This window comes from Pelophylax lessonae, assembly GCF_965119305.1.
Source record: "Pelophylax lessonae genome assembly, chromosome: 4".
Taxonomy (NCBI): domain Eukaryota; kingdom Metazoa; phylum Chordata; class Amphibia; order Anura; family Ranidae; genus Pelophylax; species Pelophylax lessonae.
The window spans coordinates 600,757,568-600,770,167 of NC_138771.1; the positions used below are offsets into that span (position 1 = coordinate 600,757,568).

General features: G+C 41.0%; 1 protein-coding gene across 2 annotated transcripts in view; it reads left to right on the forward strand.

Moving 5' to 3' along the window:
• The window catches only part of SMARCA4 (SWI/SNF related BAF chromatin remodeling complex subunit ATPase 4), a 123,544-nt gene that overhangs the window by 83,875 nt on the left and 27,069 nt on the right, over positions 1 to 12,600 (forward strand). For both annotated transcript variants that reach the window (XM_082257267.1, XM_082257268.1), the window contains exons 17-22: positions 54 to 120; positions 202 to 312; positions 399 to 641; positions 8,663 to 8,776; positions 10,584 to 10,691; positions 10,778 to 10,864. In XM_082257267.1, the coding sequence (XP_082113393.1) occupies positions 54 to 120; positions 202 to 312; positions 399 to 641; positions 8,663 to 8,776; positions 10,584 to 10,691; positions 10,778 to 10,864 (730 nt within the window). The remainder of the gene's footprint in view (positions 1 to 53; positions 121 to 201; positions 313 to 398; positions 642 to 8,662; positions 8,777 to 10,583; positions 10,692 to 10,777; positions 10,865 to 12,600) is intronic.

A 12,600-nucleotide genomic window follows, 5' to 3' on the forward strand; every position in this document is an offset into this window, starting at 1 on the left:
ATGAAATCCTTTATGGGCTGCTCTAATTTTAACTTTGCAACTTTGCATTTCAGCACACTATCTAACTGGGTTTATGAGTTTGACAAGTGGGGACCATCTGTGGTAAAAGTATCATATAAGGTAGGTTGCTGAAATGTATAGTGTACGACATAATTTTTGCACCCACATTGCAGTGCTCTGTGTAATCTTTATCTTCTATAGGGATCCCCTGCTGCTCGCCGTGCGTTCGTCCCTACCCTCCGTAGTGGAAAATTTAATGTTCTGCTTACTACATATGAATATATCATCAAAGACAAGCACATCCTGGCCAAGGTAAGAACAAACTCTCATTACTATATCTGAAAAGATCTATGACTTTTCACAAGGCTGCTTCTCAGCATTTGGCTTCTGCCTTCTAGATCCGTTGGAAATATATGATTGTAGATGAAGGTCATCGCATGAAGAACCATCACTGCAAGCTAACACAAGTCCTTAATACTCACTATGTGGCCCCTCGTCGCCTGCTCCTCACTGGTACCCCTCTACAGAACAAGCTTCCCGAGCTGTGGGCTCTTCTGAACTTCCTGCTGCCAACTATCTTCAAGAGCTGCAGCACGTTTGAGCAGTGGTTCAATGCACCCTTTGCAATGACTGGAGAGAAGGTACGCTAACACTGTCTAAGACACTGAGCCTGACCTATGGAAACGTTGGAGACTGGTTGTTACAGAAAACAATCTAAATATTAAGCCTAGTACACGCGGGCCAAATATCGGTTGGCTGAGAGCACTGATTGGGAGCCGGACGGCAGCCCTTTCTTGGTCATGCCCCTTCGACAGAAGCCTGTTGAATCGGCTGAAGTACACACGGGCCGAATTTTGGCCGACTCAATAGAAACTGGCCGACCATAGGCCCGTGTGTACTGCAGCCTTCTGTTGAAGGGGCATGACCTAAGAAGGTCTGCCGACCGGCTCCCGATCACTGCTCTGAGCGTTCCCCTGTCAGAGCACAGTAGGACAGTATTGCTGTACTAACCTCTGATAATGAAGTGTCTCCTGAGCGGTCTTTTTTTTTTTTTTTTTCCCAGCCCGCTGGGTTGAACGAAAAAAAAAAACAGTAGTAGTGTGTACTTGGCTTTACTACAATGCCTGTATCCCTGCTGGGGAGATTCACCCTTCCTATTCTTATGGTCATTGTCACAGGGATAGAATGTGATAAAAAATGGAACATTTTGGTTGTTTACCAAGACATGAAAAGATAGGAAATCATTCTAATAAGGACATCTGCTCTGATAACTGTCAAAGGGGGTATTTTCTGAAATATTCTGTGTTCTAGATTTTAGATAGAATGTAAAGCTTCAATCAGGTTTCTTTAAAGATAATCTGATATTGATAAATAAGCCCCCCCATTCACTTTGCAGCGACTTGTAATGCAATTTGACAGGTCAAATCGCATGACAAGTTGCAGCTTATTGCGGGCAATTGTTCAGATCCATGCGCCGCGACTTTGCCGTGCCGCACCGATTTGAAAAATAGTTTCTGCACGATTTTTGGGTATTTCGGGTGTGACATGCATATACGTCTGTGCATGAAGCTGCATAGATGACTTCCAAATTGCACAGACATGCGGCTTTGAAATTGTGCAATTTCTGTTGACATTGCACGCTTTCAATGTGAACGGGGGCTAAGAATTTTTTCTTTTTTTTCTTTTGCTCATTGTGGGACACAGCTGTTGCTTGAAGATCAACTTAAATATAAGTGGTGTCTCTGGTAGTAGTTGGTTACATTCAACTGGACTTGTGCTATAAAGTTGAAGACTCTTCATAGTTTGTCCAAGCCACTTCTTCGGTTCAGCTGAAGAAGTGGCTTGGATAAGTGATGAAACGTCTTTAGCATTACAGAACAAGTCCAATTGAATCTGACAATCTACTACTAGATATACCATAACCTATACCAATGTCTGTCCTAGATGTGCCATAGTCCGGCAGATTGTATTCATATGATATGGCGCTGCTAAAAACTATTGGTATTGGCAAGAGGTTGTGTCTCTAATATCTTCCATATATCAAACTACTCTACCACTAGATTCTAAATGGTGTCTTCTCAATATTTTTGATGACTTTCGCACCTGACAAGGCAGTAGATTCTATAATTACATTGCTTTACATAGAAAGTGGTTGGCCAAAAATGTATGTCCTCTAGCCCTCCCAACTACCGTGGAGTGGAAAAACCAAGTTAACATGGTTATCTCCCAAGAAAAGATGAAATACCAGAAAAGGAATTGTATCCGAAAGTTTGATAGAATCTAGAACTCTTTGCTGCCAGTGCCTGGTTTAGCCCCATTCCACCTGATTCCAGACAGGCTACTGTCCCTTTTGAGTGTGAGATCACTATGTGCACTTTTTAGTCTTGATATTCCTTTCTTAGAGGGGTCTTGTTGATATTCAAGCCATATGTCACTGAAAAGTACTTTGGTCTATTTGTGCAAGTTAGGTTTAGGTTAATAAATGGATCACTTTCTTGTTCATACTGATGATGATTATTATACAGGATTTCACCGTAACTACTGGCGCTATATAAATCCTCTATAATAATTTTATATAGCTCCAAGAGTATACGTTGCACTTTACAACATAAGTGTATACAGTACATTTACAATACAGTTTAATACAGTAGGAATCAGAGGGCCCTGCTCATTTACAGCTCATAATCTAGGAGGGAGGGTCAAGAGATAGAAAGAGGTAATAACTGTGGGGAATAGGCTGATGGAGAATAAAAAATGTACAGTTGTTAGGTGGGGACAGGATAGGCTTCTCTGAAGAGGAGAGTTTTTGGAGATTGTCTAAAAGTGGACAGAGTAGGAGATAGTCAAACAGATGGGGGTAGGGAGTTCCAGATTAGAAAGGCCCTGGAGAAATCCTGGAGGTGAGCATGGGAGAAGATGACAAGGGAACTAGAGAGCAGGGAAGGCCTTGGGAGGAACAAAGAGAATGATTTGGTTGGTATTTTGAGACAAGGTTACTTGTGTAGGTGGGGGCAAAATTGTGGATGGCTTTGTAAGTTCTTGTTAGTATTTTGAATTTAATTCGTTGGCTGAATGGAAGCCAGTGGAGGGATTGGCAGAGGAGTAGCAGACATTAATCGGTTTGATAAGGTAGATGAGTCTGGCAGCAGCATTCGTGACGGACTGAATTGGGAATAGCCTATATAAAAGTAAGCCAATGAGAAGGAAGTTGCAGTAGTCAGCGAGAGATAACCAGGGAATGAACTAGAAGCTTTCTGGTGTCATTGGTTAGGAAGGGGCGTATTCTGGAGATGTTGCGGAGGATGAGGCAGCAAGCTTTGGACAGTGATTGGATGCGGGGCCGAAAGTACAGGATTACACCTAGAACCTTGGCATGCGGGGGCGGACTGATAGTTGTACCATTAATCTTGACAGAGCAGTCAGTGGAACGTGTGGGAGGAAATATATGAACTTGGTTTGGGAGAGATTGAGTTTGAGGAAGTGATGTGACAACCAGACTGATATGTCTGTTAGAAAATTGGTGACGCTTGAGGAGACTGATGTGAGCTGAGGGGTAGAGAGATAGATTTCGGTGTCATCCGTATAGAAATGGTATTAAAAGCCATGGGAGGCAATCGGCTGACCCAGGGAGGAGGTGCAGATTGAGAATAGGAGAGGTCCAAGAACAGAACCTTGGGGAACCCTGACTGAGAAAGGAAGAGGAAACAGAACTGTAAGCCACACTGAGTGTACCTTCTTTACTTGAAACATTTAGGTGCATTAATGGAGGACATTGCAATAACCTAAATTATATCTATCTTGTTCCCAAACGAGCTATTGTCTGCTGATTACTGGTGTCCGTATGTTTATGGAAGCTATTACTGGCTTTGTTTGAATTACTTGAACTGTCACTATGGGGTTGATCTACTAAAACTGGAGTGTGAAAAATCAGGTGCAACTCTGCATAGAAACCAATCAGCATCCAGGTTTTAATGTCAAAGCTTTCTTGAACAAGCTGATGTTAGAAGCTTATTGGCTACCATGCACAGCTGCACCAGATTCTGAGTGCTCCAGTTTTAGTAAATCTCCCCCCTGTAGGTATTAAGCCCCGTACACACGTACCGATCGTCGGCCGTAAAGCTTCGGCCGACGATCGATCTGCCAATTGTAGGCTTGTTAGTATGTTGCCTCCGACAGCCGACAGCGCACATTCGGCCGAAAAGAATCTGTCATGCAAGCATTAAAATTTTTGTATGCCGACACCAGAGCGGCCGATTGTTCGCCAGTCAGTACAGATTTCGGCCGACAGACCGCAGATTTGCAAGACTGGGCATGCTCAGAAAAGGAAAAACACAGGGAAAGTTAACCATTACATGACATCACTTCTGCAGTCGGCTGTAGTCGGCGGACAAAATTCTTGTGCAGTCTTTTGCACTTTTCAACAGACACCGACAGCCCTGGACAAAAGACGGCCGATCGTTCGCCGACGATCGGTACGTGTGTACGGGGCTTAATTACCTTTCTTATTTTGTTGTCTCTAAAGTGCTGCTAATGCGGCTGTGTGTTTAAAACAAAAAACCTAATAAAATTGATCTGATAAATGAGGTCCTTCAGACATAGTTCTATACGTATGGGTTATAGCATCATCTGCAGGAGTACGACGTTCGGACAGGACTTTAGGTGGCTTAACCCCCTGACTTTTAGTTTTCTTACCCAACTTTGAGAGTTAAAGGACCTGTTTCTTCCAGCTCCTAAAATTACTTTTTTCTAACACTATCAAACAGCTTACTGACAGAGATTGAATTTCAATCCTCATAGTTCTCCGGTCTAACCAACAACAGAGTACAAAACTGAGCTTGTATTGGCAGTGTTTAGTACCGCAGGCAAGAATCTGATTCTCACCGGCAGCCACCCCTATACTGCCATGTGAATGTAGCCTAACTCTCACCTGCCTATGCTTTTCTAGTAATGAGTGGGTTATTTAGCCTGTGTGTGACAGCTGCAACAACTATTTTTGACTTTTTACTGTGAATTAGTGTATCTGAGTGCCCTACCTTACAACTGTTTTTTTTTTTTTTTTTTTTTTCTTGAATCTGTCAAAAAGGCAGCTGGTTGGCAGACAGGCTGGGATCCTAGATCCTTGCTTCTTTCATGTTTAAAGAGGAAGTAAACTTCCATCTTTATATTTTTATCTATAGGTAAGCCTATAAGTAGTGTAACTATCTCCCAAACTTGCACCGTTTAGGAGATTTTTATTGTACATGCAGCCGGTGACATCACTGGCGCATGCGCTCTAAAGGAACAGCCACCCATCTTGTTCCTTCAGAGCCCTGTGCCGTGACTGGCGGCTCCTGCGTGCATGTGCTGAGTGATGTCATCACGGCTTTGGCCAATCACAGAGCCGGAGTCCGCAAACCCAGAACAAAGACAGGTGAAGATAGAAGCGGTCTCAAGCGATGACATCGCTGGAAGGCTTCATTTTCGGGTAAGTTTCTAGCACATTATGCCTTTGTTATGCCTTTGCCTTGCAGGTAAGAAAAAAAAAAAAAAGGCAGCAGTTTACAACCACTTTACCATATAGTACCTTGGTTTCATTGATACTTAGAGCAGAGTTTAAGATCATAGCTCTGCCCTCTTTTTGAAGATGCCCTCTCTATGGGGATTGTGACATCACTGCCCTGTCTCTCCATCAGAGAATGCTTTTTACTCATTAAAGGCCCATTTGGCTGTGGACATGGGTCAGCATTGGGCACTCTGACTGGTCTCCAACTCCACAGCCCCATTTGCAGCAAACTGTGATTCCTTGTGTGCGTTGCACTTGGTACTTTGTGATGTGATCTTTCTGCAATAAAGGTTTTGGACAACCTCTGATAATGCATGGTGTGCTGGCAGATATGTGCATTGTTTCATAACCAGTCCATTCTCCAGTTGGTAGTTGCTAAAGCTCCCGCTACTGATGAGCCTAAAGTGAATATAAAAAAGTCTGCACACCCCTGTTAAAATGTCAGGTTTCTGTAATGTGGAAAAATGAGACCAAGATAAATTAAGAAAGTTTTCCACCTCTAATGTGACCTATAAACTGTAGAACTCAAGAATTTGCAAAGCATTAGATATACCATGGAAAACAGTGAACACAGGCATTATCAAGTGAAGAAAATGGGTCACAACAGTGACATTACCAAGAACTGGACGTCCCTCCATGAAAAGACGAGAAGAAAACTGGTCAGGGAGGCTGCCAAGAGGCCTACAACAACATTAAGGAAGCTGCAGGAATATCTGGCAAGTATTGGCTGTGTGCTACATGTGACAACAATTCCCCGTATTGTCCATATGTCTGGGCTATGGGGTAGAGGGGCAAGACGGAAGCTTTTTCTTAGTAAGAAAAACATCCAAGCCCTGCTAAATTTTGCAAAAACACATCTGAAGTCTCCAAAAAGAATATGGGAAAATGTGGTATGGTCTGATGAAACCAAGGTTGAACTTTTTGGCCATTTTTCCAAAAGATATGTTTGGGGCAAAAACACTGCACATCACCAAAAGAGCACCATACCCACAGTGAACCATGGTGGTGGCAGCATCATGCTTTGGGGCTGTTTTTCTTCAGCTGGGCCTTAGTCAAGGTAGAGGGAATTATGAACAGTTCCAAATACCAGTCAATATTGGCACAAAACCTTCAGGCCTCTGCTAGAAAGCTGAACACGAGGAGGAATTTAATCTTTCAGCATGAAAACAACCCAAAGCATTCATCCAAATCAACAAAGGAATGGCTTCACCAGAAGATTAAAGTTTTGGAATCGCCCAACCAGAGTTCAAACCTGAATCCGATTAAAAATCTGTGGGGAGATCTGAAGAGGGTTGTGCACAGGAGATGCCCTCGCAATCTGACGGATTTGGAGTGTTTTTGCAAAGAAGAGTGGACAAATATTGTCAAGTCAAGATGCTCCATGCTGATAGACGGGAGTGCTGTAATCAAATCAGAAGGTGCATCAACAAAGTATTAGTTTAAGGGTGTGCACACTTTTACAACCATATTATTTTAGCTTTTTATTTTTACTTCCCTCCACCTAAAAGATTTCAGATTGTTGTTCAACTGAGTTGTACAGTTTATAGGTCACATTAAAGGTGGAAAAGGTTCTGAAATTATTTTTCTGTCTTTTTTTTGTCTTTTTTTTTTTTTTAACATCACAGAAACCTGACATTTAACAGGGGTGTGTAGACTTTTTATATCCACCGTATGTCCAGGAACGTGTGATGGGAGTATGGACAATACCTCACATGCCTGATGAAGGGTTCCTGTGCAGTCCTGAAATGTTGCACTTGGTCCTTTGCGATGTGCTCTTTTTGCAATACGTTTTGGATGACATTGAATGATCCATTATGTGCTGGCAAATATGTGCCATCCAGTATATGTATATAGATATAGATATAGATATATATATATATATATATATATATATATATATATATCTATATCTCTTGACACCTTTCTATCGGAACCACCATGAACTTTTCCTGCAATTTCAGCTCTTCTGTTGGATCAAACTGCACAGGCCAGCCTTCACTCCCCACATGCATCAATAAGCCTTGGCCGCCCAAGATACTATTGTCAGGTGGCTTTTCTTTTTTTTTTTTTCCTTGGACCACTTTTGGTCAGTCCTCACTACTGCAGACCGGGAACATTGCAAGAGGAGTTGCAGTTTTGGAGATGCCTTCACCCAGGCTTAAACAATTTGATCAGTCGTGCAAATCCTTATGCTTGCCCATTTTTTTTTTTTTTGCTTTCACCATATAGCTGCTGTATGTCCCAGCGTTGCTTTAAAATGACACCTGGTCTCAGCAGCTCCTGAAGCCTCTTCCTCAGCTACCTATTTATTTTTGTGTATCGAGTATCTTACTATTGTAGATGATACTATAACCCACTTGGACATGGTAGGGTTGATCTTCAGTTATCGGCTATGTCCAGAAGAATTTTCATTTATAAACTCTTTATTTCCAAATGCAAAATACAGCACAGAATAAGGCTCCATGTACACGGGACGTTGTTAAAAGTCCCTTTTGAATGCTGGAATTTTTAGGACGTTTAAAACATCCGTTAGGACGCGTTTGCACCCGCGTTTAGCGGGCGTTTGCGTTTAGAACCGTTCCTAGAGGTAAAAATAATCATTCCCCTTTAAAAGGGAAAAACGCGAATGCGAAACGCGGGTCATTGCATTCGGCCGTGTTGGGTCGTGTTGGGACGCGTTTTTGCGTTTGAAACGCTGGGAAACACACGTTCGAACGCAAATAATTGCGTTCTAAAAAACGTCTCTGAACTCAACTGCCTGCAAATGACTGTAAACGACCCTGTGTACATGGACAGATAAGATAACATGGAGCTGCGTTCAGGGGCTTCTAAAAAAAACGCCCAACTGCTCCTAAACGGCCATTTCCAGCGTCCCGTGTACATGGAGCCTAAGTGATAAAGCCTGAAGACTTCAGTAACAGAACAGTATAGAAAAAAAATGCATAATAAGATAAAGGTAAAAAAGAATCAATGTCATAAAACCAAAACCTAGTTTGGTGTAGAGAATCTACCAGTCATAAGTACCGTACACATTTCCAGTAAGTACAAACGCTCTATTTTGATGGTCAGACCTCAGCTGTTTGCTGTAATTGCTGTTTTGAATTCTCTTTAATTTTTTAGGTGGATTTAAATGAAGAAGAAACGATTCTAATTATTCGTCGTCTTCATAAAGTCCTCCGCCCTTTCTTACTTCGAAGACTTAAGAAAGAAGTGGAAGCTCAGCTGCCAGAAAAGGTAGGATGTTTATAAATTGAGAAAAAAAATGATAAAGATGTTGTGCACTGCCACTTATTTCTATATATAACATGAGGCTGCTGCTATCACTAAATGTGTTCCCACATACACTGCAATCATTAAAGAAAAGAAGTTGTGATAGTGCTGCCCAATAGTGAACAATTATTCAATCAATTAAAAAAAAAAAAAAAAATAGTGACTTCCATAAATATTGGGCAACAAACGCCTGCCTTTTAAACATTGATACATTGAAAAATACATAAACCGATATTGGGTAAATAAAGTCCGAACATTCCACACATAAAGTGCTCTAGTGCATCTTCATATTTCAATATGTGCTCCACCATATAACAAGAGTGCACCGTCACCAGGTGAAATACTCCCTCAACCCTGGGACAAGACCCTCAAAAGCGCCAACACAGCATAATGGTAATCAATCCAGTACACCAGATAGTGGGTCCTCTGCTCACTTCCTCCTCTTGTGATGGAACTTCCCCAGCTGGGATGACTTCACAAAACTCTCAGAATAAAGAAAACAATCTCCAATAGTGCAGTATTGTAGTTAAAATGCATAAGAGAATACCAGCCAAGCTTTAGGGAATGCACTCACATTTTAGGGCCAGTTCACATCATAGAAATGCACTCGGGATGTGTTCCAGATGTTTTTCTGCATACGTGTTTTTGATGCGTTCCAGTGTATTTTTTTCTCTTTAAATAAGGACATGTGTGTTCCAGTGCTTTCCTGTGCATTATTGATGTGTTTTACAGAATTCCAGTGCAGGAAAAATGCAGCATGTTCTACTTTTTTTACTGGAACGGCAAGCTCTGGTGTAAACTATGCAATTGGAAACCATATAACCTACTTTCCAACTATTTTGTGATGCAGAAAAAAAAAGCACTGGACTGGACTGCATATGGTGTGAACTGGACCTTATTCAGTTAAAAACAAGCAATATGATATAATAGAGTAACAGGATCTCACGGCTTCCAGATCCAGTATTGATACACGCCGCCTGGCTCCCCCCTTTACGTTCTCCCACGTGTCTTCTTCAGAAAGTGACTTTTTTTCTTTATAAATTGAGAAAATCACAGCTGAGACCTAATTAGTTCATGTGATATATATATATATGTGTGTGTGTATATATATGTGTGTGTGTGTGTGTGTATATATATATATATATATATATATATGTATATATATATATGTGTCTGTATATATATATATATATATATATATGTGCATTTTATAAAATTAGAATATCATCAAAAAGTTAATTTATTTCAGGAATTCAATTCAAAAAGTGAAACCCATATTTTATATATGTGATACACGCAGAGTGATCTATTTCAAGCAATTCTTTCTTTTTAATGTTGGTGATTATGGCTTACAGCTAGTGAAAACTTACAATTCAGTATCTTGGAAAATTAGAATATTACATATGACCAATAAAAAAAAAAAAAAAATTAATACAGAAATGTTGGTTTACTGAAAAGTATGTCCATGTACAGTATAGTATGCACTCAGTACTTGGTCGGGGCTCCTTTTGCATGAATTACTGCATTAATGTGGCGTGGCATGGAGGTGATCAGCCTGTGGCACTGCTGAGGTGTTATAGAAGCCCAGGTTGCTTTAAAAGCAGCCTTCAGCTCTTCTGCATTTTTGGATCTGGTGTCTCATCTTCCTCTTGACAATATCCCACAGATTCTCTATGTGGTTTAGGTCAGGCAAGTGATTAAAGGGCTGTTATTCTTACTATGTGTAATGCCATTTTTCCTTTATAAGATTCACTTTTTTTGTATCTTCTAGGTTGAGTATGTCATTAAATGTGACATGTCTGCATTACAAAGGGTTCTGTACAGACATATGCAGGCCAAGGGAGTTCTCCTTACAGACGGTTCAGAGAAGGATAAAAAGGTAAGGTTTTTGGATGTCACTTTCGCTGCGTCCTATGGTGATGTGTACCATAGATTAATGAAATGTGTATATTTATTTTTCTGCAGGGTAAAGGTGGTACGAAGACCCTGATGAACACTATTATGCAGCTTAGGAAGATTTGCAACCACCCATACATGTTCCAGCATATAGAGGTGAGATATACTCATGCTACTCTTAAAGAGGAAGTAAACTGCCTTTCCTGACTTTTTTCTGTAGGTAAGCCTATAATAAGGCTTGCCTATATGTAGTGTAAATATCTCCTAAACCTGCAGTGTTTAGGAGATATTTACATTTACATGCAGCCAGTGACCTCACTGGCGCATGCACTCTGAAGGAACGGCCACCCGTGCCATTCCTCCTGAGGTCTGTGCCACAAACGTGATGTCATTGCGGCCCCAGCCAGTCGCAGAGCCAGAGTCCACAAACCTGGAAGCGAAATGGGTCAAGATGGAAACGACCTCCAGCTAGAACATCGCATCACTGGAATGCTTCCTTTTTAGGCAAGTTTCACATAATGTGCTAGTTTGTGATGCATACTAGCAAATTATGACTTTACCTTGCAGGTAAGAAGAAGAAAAAAAATTCCAGAGGTTTACAACCGCTTTAAAAATAACAAACCTTTTTATACTTGCCTGCTCTGTGTAGTGGTTTTCTACAGAGCAGCCCAGATCCTCCTCTTCTCAGGTCCCCTGCCGGCATTCCAACATTAAATTTTACCTATAGGTAACCCTAAAATAAGGCTTAACTATAGGTATTGTAAATGCCCTTTTAGGAGATATTTACTGTACATGCAGCCAGTGACATCACTGGCGCATGCTCTCTGAAGGAACGGCCACCCGTGCCGTTCCTTCAGAGCCCTGTGCTGTGATGGGTGGCTCCCGCGCGGAGTGACGTGATCGCGGCTCTGGCCATTCACAGAGCCCGCAAACCCTGCTGCAAGACTGGTGAAGATGGAAGCGGCTGCAGCACTGACATCGCGGTGCTGGAACAGCTTCATTTTTCTTAAGTTTTACATTATGTGCTAGTATGCCATGCATACTAGCACATTATGATTTTACCTTGCAGGTAAAAAAAAGGCCGCTTAAACTTGGTGATCAGCACTAATGCCTTGTAGCTCTGAGGCCCAGGGTTCTGTTTCTGTCAAGGTCCTATTTGCATGGTGTTTTCTAGAGAGCATCTGAACCACTTGCCGACCGGCCTATAGTAAAATATCGTCATTACTTTGATGTTTTATACTGGTAATATGGCAGGAGCTAGCTGTGATGACCCCGCCCCGGTATAATTTATTTACTATGGGCAATTCCGCGTTGGATAAAAGTGGTCCTGCGGGCGCATTCGGAGCCGTCGGTAAAGCCCTGAAGCTTAAAATTATTTAAAGCGTCACCTATGGAGATGAAGTACCGTAGTTTGTCTCCACGAGCGTGCACAATTTTTTAAAGCATGACGTTATAGAAAAAAAAAAGGTAACTTTTTTTTATTGTAAGACCACTGCACAAATGCAGTATTGCATAAAATATTGGAACAATGGTCATTTTATTCTCTAGGGTATCTGCTAAAATAAAAAAAATAAAATAAATCTAGAATATATATATATATATATATATATATATATATATATATATATATATATATATATATATATATATATATATATATATATATGTTTGTGTATATGTAATTGGGGGTTCTAAGTAATTTTCTAGAAAACAAATCCTAATTTAAAAAGAAGAAGAAATGCGGGACTTTAAATGAGTTTGCAACCAGGCATATGTGTTTCCAAATGAGTATCATGTAGAAAACCCCCACACAAGGAGGGGGACCCATAAAGAGCTGACATAATTGTACAAATTTATTAAACCATATTTATTAATCACATATACAATTATTG